At 41.3% G+C, this 21,976-nt stretch overlaps 1 protein-coding gene across 1 annotated transcript in view; it reads right to left on the minus strand.

Annotated features, from left to right (window-relative positions):
- Window positions 1–7,414: 7,414 nt before the first annotated feature.
- The window catches only part of cacna1fb (calcium channel, voltage-dependent, L type, alpha 1F subunit), a 45,520-nt gene continuing 30,958 nt past the window's right edge, over window positions 7,415–21,976 (minus strand). Inside the window, exons 30-48 of the mRNA XM_084087166.1 lie at window positions 21,190–21,300; window positions 20,890–20,973; window positions 20,480–20,608; window positions 20,326–20,391; window positions 20,089–20,180; window positions 19,748–19,907; window positions 18,996–19,123; window positions 18,809–18,905; window positions 18,625–18,727; window positions 18,249–18,350; window positions 17,442–17,569; window positions 14,153–14,272; window positions 12,571–12,830; window positions 12,457–12,480; window positions 12,224–12,346; window positions 11,141–11,298; window positions 10,937–11,049; window positions 9,648–9,995; window positions 7,415–8,870 (exon numbers count right to left, since the gene is read on the minus strand). Coding sequence (XP_083943292.1) covers window positions 8,604–8,870; window positions 9,648–9,995; window positions 10,937–11,049; window positions 11,141–11,298; window positions 12,224–12,346; window positions 12,457–12,480; window positions 12,571–12,830; window positions 14,153–14,272; window positions 17,442–17,569; window positions 18,249–18,350; window positions 18,625–18,727; window positions 18,809–18,905; window positions 18,996–19,123; window positions 19,748–19,907; window positions 20,089–20,180; window positions 20,326–20,391; window positions 20,480–20,608; window positions 20,890–20,973; window positions 21,190–21,300 — 2,613 coding nt within the window. The 3' untranslated portion in view covers window positions 7,415–8,603. The remainder of the gene's footprint in view (window positions 8,871–9,647; window positions 9,996–10,936; window positions 11,050–11,140; window positions 11,299–12,223; window positions 12,347–12,456; window positions 12,481–12,570; window positions 12,831–14,152; window positions 14,273–17,441; window positions 17,570–18,248; window positions 18,351–18,624; window positions 18,728–18,808; window positions 18,906–18,995; window positions 19,124–19,747; window positions 19,908–20,088; window positions 20,181–20,325; window positions 20,392–20,479; window positions 20,609–20,889; window positions 20,974–21,189; window positions 21,301–21,976) is intronic.

Below are 21,976 nucleotides of genomic sequence, written 5' to 3' on the forward strand. Positions count from 1 at the left end.
TACACTCCAGATGGCTGTTGTCTCAGCGTCACCTGTTCTAAGGAGGGCTATCATCACGCCTGCATCTGTTCTCAGGAAGGCACCAGAGGTATGTTCATTGGACTCAGTATTTCCTGTGTTTACCATGGCTCTGTGGTGTGTGTGGTCTGCTTTCTGCTCTTCTGTTCAGCAAGATGTCTCTCAAGCCCATGAACCTGAATCGGCCGTTAAGTCTGAATCGGAGTCTCTTGAACTTCCTGTCACGGCTGAGAGGTCTGAACCTGAGTCTACTGCACTTCCTGTCACAGCTGAGAGGTCTGAACATGAGTCTACTGCACTTCCTGTCACGACTGAAAGTCTCTCCGTCCTGCCCAAGAGGGATGACTCCGAGGTCTCTGAACTCTCTGCCTGGCCCAAGATGGCCGATCCTGAGCTCCCTGAACTCTCTGCCCGGCCCAAGATGGCCGTCCCTGAGCTCCTTGAACTCTCTGCCCGGCCCAAGATGGCCGTCCCCGAGCTCCTTGAACTCTCTGCCTGGCCCGAGATGGCCGACCCCAAGCTAGTTGAACTGTCTGCCCTAGTTAACCTGGCCCATAGGGCCTCTTGTGCTTCTTTGCCCAGGTTCCTGTTACCGCCAGCACCACCATGGGTTGCAGCTCGGCTCTGGTGTCTGGAGATGCCTGCAGCACCACCCTGGTCTCCAGCGCCGTTCTGGTCTCTGGTCCCGCCTGCGGCCCCGCCCTGGCTCCCTGCACCGCCTGCGGCCCCACCCTGGCGTTCTAGACCCTCCATCCCTCCCCCAGATCCACCTCCGTTCCTCCACCCACCTGAACTTTTGTGCTTGGTCTTATGGAGTGTCTGGAAGCCACTCCTTTTAGGGGGGAGTACTGTCACAGTGTGAGACTGTGTTTTGTGTTTATTGTATTAGTGTTGTTCCCTGAGTTGCCACCAGATGTCTCTTCCCCTCACTGTCATATGTATCATGAACTGCATTTCCCATACTCCTGTTTGTTAATCATTGATCATTTGTCACCAGCTGTTTCCCATTAACCTGCATATATAAGCTGTGTCTTTGTGTGTTTTTTGCTGGTTCATTGTTTGATGTCACTGGTTGTTCTGTGGCCTTCTCTGTGTCACCTGTTTGGATTATCATTTTGTGTACGGCTGTGAGTTTTCTGTTTTTATTAAACACTGTTAACCTGCAAATCCTTCTCTTCATTTGACACCCGTGACAATATCAGTAGGATTGGTTCCATGCTAGTGACGTTTTGTTTGACCCCAAAGGAGTTTAGGAAATCTGTAAACGAAACCCCTAACACATCATTTTATTTTCTACGTGAATGTTAAAATCTCCAACAGTCAATGCTTTATTGACGTTGACCAATAGGTCTGAGAGAAAATCTGCAAATTCTTTAAGGAAGTCAAAATAGGGTAGCCAAACACGGTAGCCAAAGCAAGAGATACAAGGGATTTTTTTTAATCTGAAAGTACATTTAGCACAAGCACTTCAAATGTATTAAAACTTGTGTCCTGTTTTCAGAGTAACATTAAGAATATCTCTATAGATTGTTGCAACACCGCCACCACAACCAATCAGACAATCAATTGGGGCACACAACACGTCTAATAAACACATACTGTCACGGGTCAGGGTGTGTCACCGGTCCCTCTCTGTTGTTTGTTTTGGTCCTGTCATTTCTGCAGCTCGTGAGGGTGGCAATTAGCACAATCACGAGCTGATCTTCCCCACCTGTCGCTCGTTTCCTCTACCCTTTATATCCCCAGCTGTGTCTGCCAGTGTTTGTCAGTGGATTGTTTTATGTCGTGTGTGTGTTTCTGGTCTGTTGGTGTTTGCTGTGCTACTTACCAGTGATCTGTGTTCAGGATTCCTAGACGTGAAGATCGGTGCAGGACAGTTCACCTGCTGGTCCCTGTCCTCGTCTTTTGCTGGACATTCCTGGGTTCTCTCTGTCTGACGCTGGTCTCTGCTTCTCTTCACGTCCGCAGGATTGCGGCCTGTTTTCTCTGGAACCGCAAATCGGGGAGGCTTCACGATTACTCACTGTGTCACAGAATTTATTATATTGTTCACAAAGTTTTCTAATAAACTTTTCACTTCTCCTCACTGCATTTGAATCCTCCTCATATTTTACTCCAGGCCTTACGACAGAATCCACTGACCCATCATGGACTCAGCAGAGGAGACGGAATTGCGTCGGCCCTGGCCCAACAGGGAGTTCTGCTGGGATGACAGCAGGAGGAATTAGCGGCTTCCCGCCAGGCCATGTCAGAGATGTCACAGCTAGCGGCGATTACTCATCAGCTTGAACAGTTGCAGACCAGCTCTCCAGTGGTTCCTACTGGACCTGTCCCACTTAACTCTGAAGGGATAGCGCCTCGCCGATCCGAACCTCGACTCAACCCACCTGCTTCCTATTCTGGTGAGCCTAATTCGTGTCGCTCATTTCTATCACAATGCTCATTGACTTTTTCACTCCAACCTTCCTGTTTTTCAACGGAGAGATCCAGGGTGGCGTTTGTGATCATGCACCTGGCAGGGCTTGCGAGAGAGTGGGGAACAGCCATGTGGGACAATGAGAACGAGTGCTGTAGATCCTATGAGGATTTCGCTCAGGAGCTTCGCAAGGTCTTTGATCGGTCAGTGTTGGGGACAGAGGCGGCCCGAGCGTTGTCGCTGTTACAACAGGGGACTCGCTCCGAATCGGAATATTCTATTGAGTTCCATACTCTCGCGGCTTCCTGTGGGTGGAATCCCAAGGCACAGTGGGACCATTTTCTTCATGGTTTAGCAGAGTACATCAAGGATGAGAATTATTCCTTGGAACTGCCCACATCACTCGACGGATTGATTGATCTCGCCATTCGGGTCGATAACCGGATCTCCCTCCGCGCCCAGACTCGGAGGGTGGGGTTTCCTCAGGACGTCATCAACCAGACACCAGTCACGAGAGGAGCTGCTTCACAACACTGGGGACTCCCGGAGGAGGAGCCCATGCAGATCGGGAGAGCCCATCTAACCGCTATAGAGCACCGTCATCGCTTGACCAATAACTTGTGTCTCTACTGTGGAGAGGTGGGTCACATGGCAGCGGAATGTCCCAGAAGGAGACGACGCTCTACGTCTAAGGGACAGAGGATGGTGAGCGTCACCAACACACAACTGCCATCTGGTGGCCAATCCATTCTTCCGGCTTTTCTACAGTTGGAGGGGGTTAACCACCAAGTGTCGGCACTTATTGACTCTGGAGCGGAGGGTGATTTTATGGATTTTGAACTAGCTGACCGCTTGGGCATTAGACGTTCTCTCCTGGCTGAACCAATTGCCGCCAGAACCCTATGTGGTACCCCGCTTACTGAGATTACCCAGTCCACTAAGCTGGTCAACCTGACTATTTCGGGTAATCATACCGAGGAGATTCGTTGTCTTCTTATACACTCTCCTTCCGCTCCAGTGGTGTTGGGGCACACCTGGCTGGTCAAGCATAACCCGCACATTGACTGGATTCTTAATTCAGTGTTGGCATGGAGTCCTTTCTGTCTGTCTCATTGTTTAATGTCGGCATCATCTCCGTTAATGTCTGTTTCTACCCCACAGGAGGAACCGGTAAACCTGGCGGATGTACCGGAGGTTTACCATGACTTAAGAGCGGTGTTCAGTAAGTCCCGAGCTGCTTCTCTCCCTCCGCACCGCCCATACGACTGTGCGATTGAATTATTTCCTGGCACTTCTCCGCCTAAGGGGCGCTTATACTCGCTCTCTGGTCCTGAGAGGGAGGCCATGGAAAGATACATCAACGATTCTCTGCGAGCCGGTATAATTCGACACTCTTCCTCTCCAGCTGGGGCGGGGTTCTTCTTCGTGGGGAAGAAAGATGGGTCGCTGCATCCTTGTATAGATTTTAGAGGGCTGAATGACATCACGGTAAAGAATAGCCACCCTTTGCCGTTGATGTCTTCAGCGTTCGAACTCTTGCAGGGGGCGACTATCTTTACGAAGTTGGACTTGCGCAATGCTTATCACCTGGTTTGGATTAGGGAGGGGGACGAATGGAAGACCGCTTTTAATACCCCCACAGGTCATTTTGAGTATTTGGTCATGCCGTTTGGACTCTCAAACTCCCCGGCGGTCTTCCAGGCACTCGTTAATGACGAGCTCAGAGACATGGTCGACCGGTTTGTATTTGTGTATCTCGACGACATCCTGATCTTCTCCCAGAACGAGCGCGACCATGTCCAGCACGTCAGGCGAGTGTTACAGCGGCTGCTCGAGAATCGTTTATTTGCCAAGGTGGAGAAGTGTGAGTTTCACGCACGGTCGGTTCCGTTCCTGGGTTTTGTTCTGTCACCTGAAGGCATCCGAATGGATCCGGCCAAGGTAAAGGCGGTTGCGGATTGGCCCACCCCAGAGAATCGCAAGGCGGTCCAGCGTTTTCTGGGGTTCGCCAATTTTTACAGGCGTTTCATTCGAGGTTTTAGTCAGGTCGCCCTTCCGCTGACGAATCTCACCTCCACACGAATTCGATTCTGTTGGTCAACGCAGGCTCAAGAGGCGTTCAAAACCTTAAAGAGCCGCTTTGTTTCGGCTCCCATTCTCACCAACCCTGACCCGTCTCGTCAATTCGTTGTGGAGGTGGATGCGTCGGAGGTAGGAGTGGGGGCAATTTTGTCTCAGAGATCCCCTTCGGACAACAGAATACACCCATGCGCCTTTCTTTCTCATCGTCTAACTCCTTCGGAACGAATTACGACATCAGGAATAAGGAGTTACTGGCTGTTAAGTTGGTGCTGGAGGAGTGGCGTCACTGGTTGGAGGGCGTGGGGGTTCCATTCATAGTTTGGACCGACCATAAGAACTTAGAATACATCCGTTCCGCTAAGAGACTAAATTCTCGGCAGGCTCGCTGGGCATTATTTTTCGGCCGATTTGATTTTAACATCTCGTATCGCCCCGGTAGTAAGAACGGTAAGCCCGATGCGCTCTCACAGGTTTTTGAAGTAGAAGCTGGATCCACCTCTCCAGTAACCATCGTGCCTCCCAACCGGGTGGTCGCGGCGGTTACTTGGGGGGTGGAGTCCAGGGTTCGTGAGGCGTTACGCGACGTCACTATTCCCACGGGATGTCCAGCGAGTTTGTTGTTCGTGCCGGAGCCGGTCCGAACTAGCGTACTTCAGTGGGGTCACTCATCCAGTCTAGCTTGCCACCCGGGAGCTGCTCGAACATGTTCGTTAATCAAGCAACGGTTCTGGTGGCCTTCGATGGCGGGGGACGCTCGAGAGTTTGTTTCGGCTTGTCCGATGTGTGCGGTGGGTAAGGGCTTGAATCGACCCTCAGCAGGGCTACTCCGGCCACTGTCTATCCCTTCCAGACCCTGGTCACACATAGCCATGGACTTTGTCACAGGTCTACCCCCATCTAGTGGCAATACCGTGGTCCTCACGGTGGTCGACAGGTTCTCGAAGGCGGTTCATTTCATTCCCCTCCCCAAATTACCTTCAGCGAGGGAGACAGCGGCCATTGTCTTAGACCACGTTTTTCGCATCCATGGCCTCCCGGTGGACGTGGTCTCTGACAGGGGTCCCCAATTTGTGTCTAGATTTTGGACAGAATTCTGTCGACAGTTGGGGGCGACTGCGAGTTTATCCTCCGGTTACCATCCGCAGACTAACGGTCAGGCTGAGCGAGCTAATCAGGACTTGGAGAGAGTCCTGCGCTGTGTGGCGTCGGCAGAACCGTCGACTTGGAGTTCTAGATTAACCATGGTCAAGTATGCACATAACTCACTCCGGGTCTCGTCTACGGGATTGTCGCCCTTCCAGTGCTGTTTAGGCTACCAGCACCCGTTATTTCCCTCCCAAGAGACCGACGCCATTGTTCCATCCGCGCAGACGTTCATTCAGAGATGCCTTCGTACGTGGAGGCTCGCCAGAGAAGCCCTTTCCCGGACTGGCGAAAGGAACAGGGCATTGGCGGACCGTCACCGGTCTAGGCCCCCACTTTACGTGTGTGGGCAAAAAGTTTGGTTGTCTACCAAGGACATTCCCCTCAGACTTCCCGCACGTAAACTGGGACCCAAATTTATTGGACCATACATTATAACCAAGGTGCTTAACCCGGTGACGGTTCGGCTCAAATTACCCCCCCGATTTAAGAGAATTCACCCGGTGTTTCACATTTCCAAGGTCAAGCCCGTTATTCGCTCCCCACTTCAGCCCCAGACCTCTGCTCCACCGCCTCCCAGACTGTCACGGGTCAGGGTGTGTCACCGGTCCCTCTCTGTTGTTTGTTTTGGTCCTGTCATTTCTGCAGCTCGTGAGGGTGGCAATTAGCACAATCACGAGCTGATCTTCCCCACCTGTCGCTCGTTTCCTCAACCCTTTATATCCCCAGCTGTGTCTACCAGTGTTTGTCAGTGGATCACAGAGAGCCACAAAATCACTTTCCAGAACATTCTCATTCACAGTTCCATGCTGGTGGAACGCTCTTCCCACCCTCATCCGGAATGCAGAATCCCTGACAACCTTCAAAAGACAGCTGAAAACCCATCTCTTCCGTGAGCACTTAAGCGCATAAAAAAATAATAAAAAAAATCCTCCCCCCTTTCCCTCTAAAACCTCACTTATCGGGCTTATGCTACTCTGAATAATGCCTGAACTTCGTATTTTGAGCACTTCTTGCGTTGTTTTTGCCTCTTCATGATGACTCGCTTAATCTAGTCCTAATTTGTAAGTCGCTTTGGATAAAAGCGTCTGCTAAATGACTAAATGTAAAATGTAAATGTGGATTGTTTTATGTTGTGTGTGTGTTTCTGGTCTGTTGGTGTTTGCTGTGCTACTTACCAGTGATCTGTGTTCAGGATTCCTAGACGTGAAGATCGGTGCAGGACAGTTCACCTGCTGGTCCCTGTCCTCGTCTTTTGCTGGACATTCCTGGGTTCTCTCTGTCTGACGTTGGTCTCTGCTTCTTTTCACGTCCGCAGGATTGCGGCCTGTTTTCTCTGGAACCGCAAATCGGGGAGGCTTCATGATTACTCACTGTGTCACAGAATTTATTATATTGTTCACAAAGTTTTCTAATAAACTTTTCACTTCTCCTCACTGCATTTGAGTCCTCCTCATATTTTACTCCAGGCCTCACGACACATACAGTAAAAAGCAACCCAGGACTTGATCCCACAATCCTCAGCTCCGGAGGCTGATGACTTATCCATTAGGTCACTGGGCCTTTATGCAATCAGAAAACGTTTGCATCACAAAATGGCTTTGCAAAAAGCTTTCCCACAAAATGCTATAAGTTGGATTGCCATGTTTTCATAATTAAAAATGATTAATTACTAATTTATTACATTTGGTGAAGTCAATAAAATTACTGCCCAACAGACATCAGACAATATAAAAAAGACAGATTGCAAAAAGTGTGGAAACACTTCCTCTTTATATTGGTTTACAAACATCACTCTATATATTTTATAAATAACCTCTCATTCAAATCACACATATAAATCTTTAGTTATTAATATGAAGTGGTTTTATTAATAACGTTCTGTATATTTACACTAAAGTAGTTAAATTGTTTTGGAAGGGAGCAAATGCTGGGGATTACATAGAAATGTGGTATGACAGATAAATTCACATCTGCAATGTGTGGTCATTTTATTTTTAGCAAATGTTCAGTATTTTCCATTTGTATTGAATGAGCCCTATGAAAAGGGAACTGTGTCCTACTGAATAGATCATTGTTGCTATGGCTGGCCTATAGGCAACGGACAAGACTAAAGTGGCTAGGCATATCAACAATATTTCAAAATCATCCACATGTATGAAACAGCAGAAACAAAATAATAAAATGAATAAAATAAAATAAAAAAAGAAGAAAAAACAACAACAACTTTTCACTGTTCTAAAAAATGTCCTTAAAATTCCGGCCAGGCTCTGGAAAACCCGACACAAGTAGGATTTGTTGCTCCTACACAGTGTGCTTTTTGTTCCAAGCTGATATTTTTATTTTAAAATTGAATTTCAAGTCAGAATTGGAGTAAACACCATTTAAAGACTCAACCCACATTCAAAAACGATCAAGCACAAGAGCCTATTATGGACAACTGGAAAAAAAATACACATACACACAAAATGCAAGACAAACCTGACGAAAAAAAATATTATAAGTGTTGATGTTGTTATTGTTCTTTTTTTTAATAAAAATTATTAAATTATTTATTTAAATACTTTAAATTATTGTGTTTTTATATTTTAGGTAGGAGTATCCCTCTGTAAATGACGTTTAAAAATAGACAGACAAACAAGAATGATGGAGTAAAAACACATTTACATATATAAAACATGTTCAACATGATAATCAGTTTATATAAAAAGAGTCTTCTCAGAGATTTGTATTTAAAGAATTTAAAACTGCCATATAGACAGGGTAAACCGGAGCTGGTCTCTTTCACAGACTGAGTGTGATCCGCTCACAATATTTTTGAGCAAAACCTCCTTTTTCTCACCAGATTCTTTCTCTGACTCAGAGCAGCATGAACAATGTGATTGGTCAGTCAGGATTCTGATGCTCCACCCACTGATGTCCTGATTGGCTCTTTTTTTGTTATTCAGAAAGACGTAACACAAGTCATCTCATCAGCCAGCTCCTCTTCCTCATGGCTCCTGATTGGCTCCTCGTCACTGTATATGGGTCCCATATCTGCGTGGTTCCGAAAGCCTTGGGTTTCCCCAGAGCCCCCACGGCTTAGGAGATCGCTTGCAGCACTTTCCATCTCATCTATGGTCATGTGACATGCATCTGCAATCTCACGCTTGGCAAAGGCTACAAATTTTGGGTCCTTGGCATACAACCCCAAACCTTCAGAGATCAAGACCTGTGGATGAGAAAAAGAAAGATCTGAAGTGACTGAGAGTGAAGGCATTATACATGTCCTTGTCCAAATTACCGTGCAAAAGATTGGGGTCTGTAAGATTGTTTTTAAAGAAATTCATACGTTTATTCAGCAAGGATGCATTAAACTGATCAAAAGTGACAGTAAAGACATTTGTAGTGTTACAAAAGATTTCTATTTCTAATAAATGCTGTTCTTTTGAACTTTCTATTCATCAGAGAATCCTGAAAGTAAAGTATCAGTTTCCACAAAAATATTAGGCAGCACAACCGTTTTCAACATTGATAATAATAAGAAATGTTTCTTGAGCACTAAATCAGCATATTAGAATGATTTCTGAAAAATCATGTGATATTACTCCATAATGACTGCTGAAAATTCAGCTTTGCCATCACAGGAATAAATATATATATATATATATATTAATATTATTGTATTATTTTTTATATTTATAAATTATTTTATTAAATATATTACATTACATTATTATACATTTATTAATTATATAAAGATAGATAGATATTATATTATATATCCATCACAGCAGCATTAATAATTTTATATAGAGCTCCAGTGTTCGCTTCAGTGTTGCTGTGCTACTTTTGAAATGTTCCCTTGAGGTTGCGTTAATTATGTTTTAGTTGTAACATGTTATAATGTTACTGTAATATTGATGTAGTCCAGCTGTAATGTGTCTGTAATGTTATTTTGTTATTACTGTAATGTTGCTCTCATGCTCTAGTGTTTCTCCACTCATACCGCTTCCACCAGACTGTCAGCGCTGCCTCTCTTCTCGCTGTAGTGAGGACTCAGTTGGGTAGGGACTCTAAGGGTGGTGTAGGCTCTATACGGCTGCCCCCCTCCACCAGCAGAGGGTCCCGAGTACCATCCCGAACCGGGGTGCCGAACCGACGCAGGCACTCCAACGGAACTATCTTTTTTGTCCCAGATGCCCACACTACCAGCCCCTGCTGCTCCCTCCTCCTCAACCAAGATAAGGGGAGCGTAGAGGAGACGACCCCGTCGAGGGCCGGTGTTCGCCCAGGATGCTGTTGAACCCGTGGACGATCTTGCGCTGCTGCGACGAGAATCGTAACTGCCGTATCCCTGAGAGCGAGAGAAAGAAACAAAGAAAGATTGAGTAATATAGGTTATGTTCAATGCTGTCATTATAATCCTGATCGCAGTGATCTGTTTCATATTGAGACAGTATCAACACGATTCCTCTAAAGAGTAAAACAGATTTTCTGCAGAAATGCATGAATGGTGTTTCATCTGCGTTCCACACACAGCTTTGTGTTGAACGTGGGATCAAGCGCGACTTCAACTCGTACTGAAGGCCTCAAAAGTAATGTTGTAACTCGTAAATATTCATTTCAGTTCCAAAAACTGTGTGAACATAAGGTGTTTCTTTAACTACAGGCATTTTTAGACCCTGAGGGCTTTTGGAAAATAAAACACTTACAGGCTTGTTTAATTTCTCTACTTAGACTACATTCACAAGTAGTATTTTAATGTATCCTAAATACATATAATTAAAATATTTTGACACAAATTATCGGTCACATATTTGTACAGCTGTGGGGTCCAACAATTTTGTAACCAACAATTTTGCCCCAATACACTTTTTTCCAAAATGTTTTTACCAAACAGACAGCAGTGTTAGTGAAGCGCACACTTGAAATTGATGGTGAAGCATAATTTAATATATAAAAATCATTTTCACACAATAAATATTAAAATGTGTACATTTATAATCACTATTTGTTTCTTTTCATAGTTGTCAAAATAATTCTTATTCCATTGAAGATCTGAGAAAAGTGTAAAACAACAAAATAAAAGGCATTTGAAAAGCATCAAATAAGTGGGATAATGTGATCTCCATATTACAAAAAAAGGATTTTATTTTTTAGTTTTATTTTATTATCCAAGCCACCTTATTGAATAAAATATAAATAAAACGAATAAATAAAAAAAAATCCATGTGAATACTAAAATAATACATTTCATGAAAATGAACTAGTTTATAGTCTATATAGTAACATTACCTGTGAACGCACTCTGCAGGGTGGGGAGTTCTGATGGTACGTTCCTGGGATGGGCAGGTCATCGTTGCTACCTTGCCTTCTTAAACACTGTATGTTAAATGAAGTCTTTCTCCCTGAGAAATGGACAAACAATAGAATGAAATATACAGATTAACTTTGGGCACAATCCTTAATTACCTCCAAACAACATTAGAATTGATTTACCAGTAGGTGTTGCTGGCAGCAGGCGTCTCCGTGCTGTCCTCCTGCCTTCTTCATAACTGTTTCCATGATGATTACCGTAGACAGGGTGTCTCATAGAGTGGCCATCATACACATCTCTATGTCCTGGGAAAATTGTGCTGTCCTCTGGATAACCATGCCTGAAGACGAAAAACATGTTATTTCTTTTATAATACTGTTTATAAAATGTATGTACACTACGCATTTTGCAGAAGAACATTGTGTTGGTTGTGCTTCGGCTCTGCATGCGTATGGTTATCTTACTGCTCATAAAACATTCACTACTAGGCTTAAAGGGATAGTTCACCCAAAAATTAAAATTCTGTCATCATTTACTTACCCTTTACTTTAGTTGTTGTTCCAAACGTGTATGCATTTCTTCAAACAGTTGTGGGGCACCATAGACTTCCATAGTATATTTTTTCATACTATGAAAGTCGGTGGTGCCCCACAACTGTTTGGTTACAAACATTCTTCAAAATATCTTCCTTTGTGTTCAGCAGAACAAAGAAATGTAATCAGGTTTGAAACAATTTGGGGGTGAGTAAATGACAACAGATTTTTCATTTTTGGGTAATCCATCTCTAAGAGATATAACTAGTTTAGATGAAAAGGATCTCAGGCTGACTAGCTGAAGACATTACAGTAGCTATACCTATTAATAACCACGGTACTACATTGAAAATAAATTCCAGCACAGCGCTTCAACAACCATAATGAAATGACTCTTAATGCTTTACAATGATCTCTGTTAGATAGCTACATATGGCAATTTATATTTTCAATAAAATACCTTAACTCACCATCTCTGCATCGCTTTTACAACATTTACAACAAACCATCCAATCAGGTCTAAAATATAAACACTTATGATAGGCTTATCATAGTCAATCAGGGTAAGACAAAAACACATTTTGGAAGACGGATTGATAATGTATTGACTTTATTTAGTATGATTACTTAATTTTGATCAAAAAAAATAAAAATTACATAGAGTACCTTTAAATTAATCGCCAACAAAATATGAATTCATTCATTTAGGCAAAGGTAAGACTTTATAAGTACCTTTCTCTAGAGATGACACTCTCGCTGTCCTCGTCTTTTCCATAGAAGCGCTGCTCTCCAGGGTATTCACCACCTTCCTCTCTCCGAGACAGCGGAGAAGAGAACCGGTCTCTGGAGTCCCTCCTGAGGGAGAAAAGAGGAAACCAGCAGTCAGCAAGAGACTGAGAGAACAGGAGACAGAACAGAGAAAGGTCCTGCTGGGAGGTGCTACAAACTATCTGCTGAATGCTTACCTTGGGTATTTGTAGTATGATGGTCTATCAAAAAAACAGTATAAAAATACAAATGACATAATATGAGGTATAATGTATAATATGAATAAATGCAATGCAACCAACTAGATTTACCTCTTGGGCAGCTGGTCGATCACACCATTCTTGTGTTGGTAATGAAGGGAGGAACGCGTGCTGTCTCTCCTCCTGAGGTTCTCGTGCTCCAGAGCACCGTTCCCATTCTGTGTTTTTGCAAGGGAGCTCCTACGTCCCAGTCCCCCATTCAAGATGCCATCTCCTGGGACAGGAACAGGAGCGACGCTGGGAGTAGTGGCCAAAGAGGAGCGCCGGCTTCTGTTTGAGGGCTCAGTGTGGCCCGCATAGCCATTTTCATTCTAAGAGGACAGCAATGTGAGTGCAAAAAACACCAAAAAAGTTATATTAAAATAGTGATTTCTGGAGGATCATGTGACACTGATCAATTTTAAGGATTTGATTATTTCTGAAGATAAACAAAAGTAGACCTAAACAGAGGCCCAGTGGCCTAATGGATAAGGCATCAGCCTCCGGAGCTGGGGATTGTGGGTTCAAGTCCCACCTGGGTCGTAAGCTTTTTGTGTGGCTAACAATGCAAACACTGAGAGCACTTTAAAAGTGTGCTGCCAAAAATTATTCAACTTATCATGCATGCGGTGTACTTTAAAGAAAGCAAACTATTATCAATCATACACTGTTTGGTTGACGTTAAAGGGATAGTTCGCCCAAAAATGATATTTAAGCCATGATTTACTCACCCTAAAGCCGTTCGAGATGCATACGTCAATCTTTTTTCAGACGAACACATTTTCAGTTATTTTAGAAAATGTCTTAGATCTTTCAGTGGTTATAATGTGAAGCAATGGGGTCCAGCTGATTCAAGTCGGAAAATGTACATGCATCCTTCTCAAAAATAATCCATCCGTCTCCAGGGGGATAAACGAAGGCCTTCTGAGGGTAATCCGTGCGGTTTTGTCGTAAAAATATACATATTTAAAACTTTATAAACTAAAATAACTGGCTTCTGGTGGCGGTCGGTGCGCGTTCACAGAGATGAATGGGTCGTGACGTAGAACGAACGTTGAGTTTTGTTTTGCTCTGCTCTCTGGCTCCGCTGTCACGTTCGTTCTACGTCACGACGCATTCATCTCTGTGAACGCGCACCGACCGCCACCGGAAGCCAGTTATTTTAGTTTATAAAGTTTTAAATATGTAAATATAACTGAAAATGTGTTCGTCTGAAAAAAGATTGACGTATGCATCTCGAACGGCTTTAGGGTGAGTAAATCATGGCTTAAATATCATTTTTGGGCGAACTATCCCTTTAAGGCAATGCAATAGTTTATATACTCATTTCATTTCATATGCATTTCATTTCATATACATTTCATTTTACCAACCAAGCCACAACATCTACACACACACCAAAAAATCCTCAGCCCGAACCCCTATTAATTACCTGATATCTGCTCCTGTCAGAGTAAATCTGGTACTCAAATTACCATCCGTCTCAATAGACCATGTGCCTCATTATTCTGAATAATCTGGTTATAATGTAATATTTTCTATTTAGTGAATCAATAAGAGAAACTCATTATGCAAAACAAATTAAGTTAATTGATTAAAAAACAGACTAATTCAATTGCTCCAAAAGAATCTCGATGGTTTAAGTGATAAGCACCTTATAATGAGCATCATCCTCTTCTTGCTCCTCCTCCAAACCATCCTCATCCTCCTCCAGATCTTCGTTCAAGGCCAGTCTCATTTCTGGCCCCAAGTCCTGCAGAGTTCGCAGCCCTGCCTGACACAGATGCACGCGGAAAGAGAGAGGTACCACAGTATATATGCAGCTCACCATACAGCCGAGTTATACAGCACATGCAATCAGGCTCCAGACACCAAAATTACCAAAAAAAACCTCAGAAACTGGCCGCTAAATGGTGGCCCAGCAGCTTAACAGATTTAGATTTAAGGTTTTTTTCATATTTGGCATGTTTTCAAACGGGTTCTAAAAAAAATTTTGCTGTAAAAAGGACAGAGGCCTAGTGGCCTGATAGCAGCCTCTGGAGCTGGGAAATGTAGGTTTAAGTCCCATTTGGGTCAAAATCCATACATCTGTGTTGCCAAACCTACAATCCTACAGATTCAAGTTAAAATTGTAGAAAAGCTATCAGCCACTTAGATCAAAGATCCTTGAGTCCTGCTCGATGAATTTGCTGAGATCAAATTAAAAGGACTGAGGTTGCAAACATAATGATAATTTAAAACCAAGTAGGGCTAGAAGATAAAATAACATTACTGTTGTGTTGGCATGGCTTATACTTAATATTACTAAACCAGTGGTGGATGAAGTACACAAAACAAGTACTTGAGGATAGTACAGATATCCTATTAAAATATTACTCCAGAAAAATTCATCCTTTTCAGTTTTACTTGATTTTTAATGACACACAGATAGTTTATTAGACACACAGATAGAGCTTAAATAGGTTACAGATCAGTCTGACATCATTAGTAATAATTATGAATTTCCAAGTAGCCAGCACTAGTCAATAAGGTAGATTATGCAGACACTTAATATGTATTGATCCGCAAGTAAAAAAACATTTTATTGTATTACAAAAACGTATCATACACATATCATTCAAGTATGCAAACAATTGAAAACAACGAAACGTGTTAACATTTTAAGAACGCTATGCAAACACACTAGTTTTATATAATTTGAAACTGCTACAGCAGCGGGGAAGATGCATGGGCATTAATTTGCGTTATTTTAACATTATGTTTAGTTTTTACCTGAAACCTACACTGTTCAGACGTTCACATTTAAGAATTTTATACAATGTGCTTAAACAACTCGCCATTTTACAGCAGATTTAGTTTACAAACAACTCAGAGTCCTCACCTATATATGATTTTCATTTAGAAATCCTAAAATTCGGCATTAGTAACTTACTTTTTGCTCCATCAGTAGCTCAAAGTGTTGCTCACTGCAGAGCCAAATGACATCCAGCTCCACCTTTCTGGATGTTATGGGTTGAGCTTGACCTAGTCCAGCTCCACTTCTGTGGATCTAATGAGTGGAGGGATAGAGTTATGGGTGGAGGGATAGAGTTATGGGTAGGGTTAGGGTGTGATTGGACATTCTAGCTCCACCCATTACGCCGGACTTCACACTCCACCCATGGCTCTGCAGTGAGCAGCCTCAGTCGCGCACTCACTCAAGCTCCAAGCATCTCCCGTTTTTGGCTCATTTTGAGTCAGACTTGTGAATTCAGTGAATTGTTAAACTGGAGACTCGCTCTGACCGGATCATTTGAATCGAAGAATTGAAGAATAGATGCAATCGGATCACTCCAATTCACAAATGAATCCTTCAGTGCGATTTGGGAACCGATTAAATAGGTTAATTCAAATGAATCAGCTTGTTCACAAATTGGACACCACTATTGCATCTTGAAGCAGGTGACGATTTCTTCAGTTCAAAATAACAAGGAATGATTTTAGTGGAGTAAAAAGTACAATATTATACTGTGGAATGTACTGAAGTAGAAGTTCCCAAAAATGAAACTTGAAAAATGTACTTAAAGGTGGATTGTGTAATTTTTTGGAGGATCTGTTGACAGAAATGCAAAATCATATACATAACTATGTTTTCAGTGGTGTATAAAGACCTTACATATGGAACTGTTATGTTTTTTTTACCATAGAATGAGCCATCTCTATCTACAAACACAGCGGGTCCCATTGAAATAGCCATTTTGCACCAAAATGTTTCTACGGTAGCCCTAAACGGACAAACTACTACAGAGCGCGTTTCGTCACTATGTTGTTCTTCGTGCAAAGAAGCTAGCTAAAGTCAGCAAATAAAACACTGACACAATGATGAACAAGTAACAATAATATTCGCAATAACATATCATTTTACTGAATAATTAAATAAACATAATTTATTAATTTATCTTTGTAAAGAAACCTGATTGCTTAACTGGCTACTCTCTGCTGTCTCAGACGACGACGACGACATCTTTTCCTGTCGGCCACCGTAACTTCTGTTGGTTGCAATTCGCAACCTCACCACAAGGTGCTGCTAAAATTTACACACTGCACCTTTAAGTATAGTAACAAAGTAAAAATAATTTGTTACTGTCCACCACTGGAGACTACATGGCTAAAGCTAAAAAAAGGCCCAGTGGCCTAATGGATAAGGCATCAGCTTCTGGAGATGGGGATTGTGGATTTGAGTCCCACCTAGGTAGCAAACCTCAAATTTGTGTTGCCTCAGGTTAAAATTGTAGAAAAGCTAATATCCACCTATCAAAGATGACCTGTCTGATGAAGTTGAAGTGAGTCCTTGATAAATTACCGGTAGCTGAGATCATATAAGTATGATTGAGGCTGGAAGAGAAAATCACAATGCTGTGGTTTATACTTAGCATTACTGACTACATTGCTAATGCTGAAAGAAGGCCAAGTGGCCTGAAGGCTAAAGCGTCAGCCTCCGGAGCTGGGGATTGTGGGTTCAAGTCCCACCTGAGTCGTGAGCAATAACTCTTTGTTCAGGATTAAATGCGTGTAGCAACATTTTTACTCTAAGATTGGCAGATTGTTGAAAAGCAACCTGAGCCACCTTATCACAGATGAAATGGTCTGTAAGAATGATTAAATGCATGCAGCATGGACACAAAACCCACACATGCAACCTCAACCTTCCAATGATAGCACACCCATAGAGAATAATAATCAGAAAAAGTGTGTAAAGTGATCCTGGGCATGAAGACTGCCAGGGTCACAGATCTATAGTGAAGACTTTTGTTGGTTTAGTCTGCTTCAGTGGATCATCTCTCAGTATGGGATTTGTATGAACCCATGTGGGGACAAATGTGGGGCATTTGCATAAAATGTGTGATTTAGCCAATTTATGTACGGTATGTGCCCAGATAAAATAAAATGTAGAAGAGATCTACCTGTAGAGCTGAAGGGTTACCATTCTCTGAATCTTCCAGACCCACTTTCTCCTTCCTTTTACGGAACTTCCTGAAATAGTCCTGGATCAGGAACGTAGCGTAGAATTTACCCACAGTCACTTCCTCATCTGTAACAGAAGCAACATTGAATGATGTAAATAAAACAGCACAGTTGAAAATTGTAATTTCTTATGTTTGTATGAGTATTAGGTTTGTGCAGCATTGAGAACTGAACTGAGGATGTGGTATAAATGCCAATTAAATAAAACTGGAGGCAAAAATGTAATGTAAAGTCAACAGTAAAAATTACATTTTTAAATAATACATATTCTATTTAATACTTCATTTCCTTTTTTTTAGAGTAAATCACTTATAAACATGTTTTCACATGCACAATATATGAGGCATTTCCAGAAACCTTAGATATTAATAAATCACTGTATGAAATTCTACCAACAAAAATGTCTATTTAAATTAACTTTAATTTTATGGACCATGATGGAAGAACATCTAATTTCCCAGAAAACTGCCAGAATGATTTACAACAAAGTTTTTATAATAAATCCAAACAGCATGAAGTAGATTTACAATACAGATAGATACATGATTTATATGCTCTTGTGCATTTTGTTATTGTGTGACCGTTTTGCAATTCATTAAATTCCGCTTACTGTCATTCAAATTAAAAATTAGCATTTAGAAAGGGAGTCAATTAATTCATTAAAAAAAATTCCAACCCTGGTGCCATGTGGTCATTTGACTGATATGAGGAACTAGATATACTGTTTGTAATGGAGAAAAACTCACCAGCAGGGGGTGGAATAACCTCATCCAGGATTTTGGGTTTTATTCTCTTCCAGATCTTCTTAATGATGATCCTCAACTCTTCATTCCCTTGATCAGGGTTCCCTGAGAACAACACATTACAGCCACATGAGCTTACAGAGCTACATAAGAACATCATGCTTCTGTGCTTATACAAAAAGCTTTACTGTCTATTAATATTCTATCTGGTAACCTATATTACTGCATGTGGTTAAATTTAGAGAGAAAAAAAAAGATGACAATGACAGAAGGGCTTATGGATTTATATACAAAGCACACCTTCATAAGAATAATCTGTAGCTCTGTAACAGAAAGATGAAGTGTATGAGTATGTGTTTGTGTTTACGCCCGTACAGACCGTCAGTTTTGATTTTGAGCGCAGTTCTGACCAGGGCGAACAGGGTGGCGTTGAAGGTCACTGTACCATCACTGTTCAGGGGCATGTTCATTGCAACCAGCCTCTGCCAGAAAGAGAGAGACACAAAGACAGATATGATAAGGGAAGAGAACACACAAGATGGATTTTGTGCACGTGTCTTTACCTTGCAGGCCACACGATGAGGGCAGAGTTTCCCAAATCCAAGTGGTGGCTGGATCCTCCTGAGCAAAGCCACAACATCCAGGTGCTTAATACGACCCCTGGAAAACAAACACACATTTAATCTGTCTTGAAGCAGTTTTTTTTTTGTTTAAAAATAAAAGGCATTAGAGAGAGACTGATAGTCTTACTTGGCTTCAGGGTCATACTCTGACCAGATTCTTTTGAACTCATCCAGGTGATGTGGTCCAAGAATTGACCAATCACGGGTCAGATAGTCGAAATTGTCCATAATGACGGCAACAAACAGATTAATAATCTGAAAATACACAACAAAGACTATGCAAATCACATTGAAATCATTTTAGCCAATGAAAGGCTACTATGTCCTGCATAATAATTACTATGAAGAGCTCAACAATAATATTTTTTTTTATTTTTATTTTTTTATAGGGACATACATTTGTCAGTTACATTTGTCAGAAAGAAACTGATTTTTCAGTAAATGTAAATGTTTTGTAAGTGTATTGTGGGATTCGTGGCCACGAATTTACAATTATTTAGTAATACCTCAGCATGTTTTACTAATTTGTAAGTAAATCGTGCACACAATATAAGAATTTGTTCCCCTTGTTTTACTAAATTGTTGCCATGTTGCAAGAATTCGTTCCCTCATTTTGATTGAATTAAATTAGTTCAACATTATTATTATTTACTAAAACAAGGGAAGCCAATTAATAAGTTGTGGGAATGAATTCTTAATTTGTGACCATGATTTACTAAAACGACAGAATGAATTCTTAATTCTGCGTACTTCTCAATTGAAAAGTTTTCTTAAAAAAGAAATGAAAAGAGAAGCTGGGAAATTATAAAGCTATAATGTAACTGCAAAGTTATCAAGAATAGAGTTAATTCAAACAACAACAACATTCGGTGCAATTACCAAGAAGGCGCAGAGCATAAAGAAACTGATGAAGTAGACAATGGCAAAGTTGCTGCCACAGGTGAATTCTTCACCAGGCTCATAGTCTGCCTCTGGGTCACAGCGTTTCCCTGGAAGACTGGACAACATGATCTCCTGCCACGCTTCACCCGTTGCACACCTGCAAATGAAGAGCACATACATTACATTTATGCAGATGCTTTTATTCAAAACAACTTGCATTGCATTCAAGGTATAGATTTTTATCAGTTCATGTATTTCCTGGGAATCAAACCCCAAGAACTTTCCATTGCTAACACCATGCTCTACTGTTTGAGCTACAGAAAAACACACTCTCTCACCTGAATAGAAGCAGCACAGCCTGCGGAAAGGTCTGAAAGTTGTTATTCCTGTTGATTTGCGTGTGGTCCTGCATGGCAATCTTTCCGAATGTCTGACGAAGAGAGAAATCATTCATTATTTTTTAAATTGTTCAACAGTTGTTCATCTGTTTATTTAAAAAATAATCAAAATGATATAAATTAAAATTATAATAAAATATGGACAATAATATATACATTTCCACAGCCTCTAATTACCTGCATTCCAATCACAGCATAGATGAAGAAGATCATAGCGATCAGAAGAGCAACATACGGCAGGGCCTGAGGGACAAAAAGAATGGTAAAAAATTTAAACTTAAATCACTTGCTCAAAATATGAAAAATGTTTTTGTAATCATTGTCTTCTGACCTGGAGTGATTTCACGAAAGTCCAGAGCAGTGTACGAATGCCCTCCCCCTTGCTGAGTAGCTTAACCAATCGCATTACACGAAACAGGCGGAAGAAAGTAATGGATACACGAGAACTGTCCTCTGAGCTCTAAGGAGAAAAAAGGGAGAAAAATTCACATATGTCCCAAACAGGAAACATACAATGTGATTCTAATTTGTGCATCAACTATAAGTGAGCTAATGTCTGAATTAAAGACAATTATGATCATCATTAGAATCTAAGGCTCAAAAGATGGTTGTGACAAAAAAAATATTTTAAACAAATTATGAACTGAATTTAACTAAAACTGCACAATATGCTAAGTAATCTTTACTATTTTAACTTATGATATCTATTATTTGATTAAATAAAGAAAAAGAGAAACTCACGCTGAACTCTGTAACTACAATGTCCACCACACTTCCCACAACAATCAGAGCATCAAAGGAATTCCATGCGTCAACAAAGTAATGCTGCGAAATGGGGGGGGATTTAAATATCATATTTAAATATCAACCAGATATTAAGAACATCACACTTGAAAAGTTCAAGACTAACTTAAGCTTCAGAATGCATGGTTTGAAAAGTGTCTAATTGGTTTTAAGAAAATAAATCAGTAACTTTATCGACGGTAGCTTATTAGCTAGCAAACACATATATCATATCTGCAAGTGAGTGAAAGGACTGACCCGGAGTCTGAGAGCCATCAGTTTAATGATCATCTCCACAGTGAAAAGGCCGGTGAAAACCATATTAAGGATGTCCATCACGTGACTAAAAAACTTTGACTGGTCATAGTGCTGTGGAAGCATCCAGAAACAGTGTGATTCTACATTTAGCATTCGACTCAATATCAGCCTCAAATCATTCGTCCTTCATTTTTCTACTTCATAGACTTGTACATTTAGATTAATGTCAGTATAGAAATGACTTTTTCAAATGAATCAGTGCCACTGACTTCTGTAATCACATGTTGATGGTATTATGCCATTTTAAGACTATTTTAATTATCCTATATTATTAAGAAACAATCAGTTCACTGACTTCATATAATTCATATAGTTCACCCCAAGAATAACTATAAAGATAACTATAACGATAACTATAATTAGCGTCCACATCAGCGCATGATAGTTCTGTTTATTATATGCAGTCTCTTTAAATGCTAATGCTTTTTAAAGCAAGATGGATTCTGATTGGCTGCCAATGTTTTTATTGTTCATCAGCTGGAAAAACAATCATTCTAAAAGTGATTCCAACTTCTGTTCCGTTATTGTTATAGGTGATTTTGTGGACTCTGCTATTCTTTTACATTTAAAATGATTTTTTTAAAATCATTATTGTTATAGTTATCATCCTTGGTGTGAACAGGCCTTTTGTTTAATTAGTCAATTGGTAATTCTGGTATGACATGAAAGCACCATAATCCTATCACACAGAACTTCAATTTCTCAATACTATTTCCGCACTGGTTGG

Source organism: Abramis brama, assembly GCF_963993115.1.
Source record: "Abramis brama genome assembly, chromosome: 16".
Taxonomy (NCBI): domain Eukaryota; kingdom Metazoa; phylum Chordata; class Actinopteri; order Cypriniformes; family Leuciscidae; genus Abramis; species Abramis brama.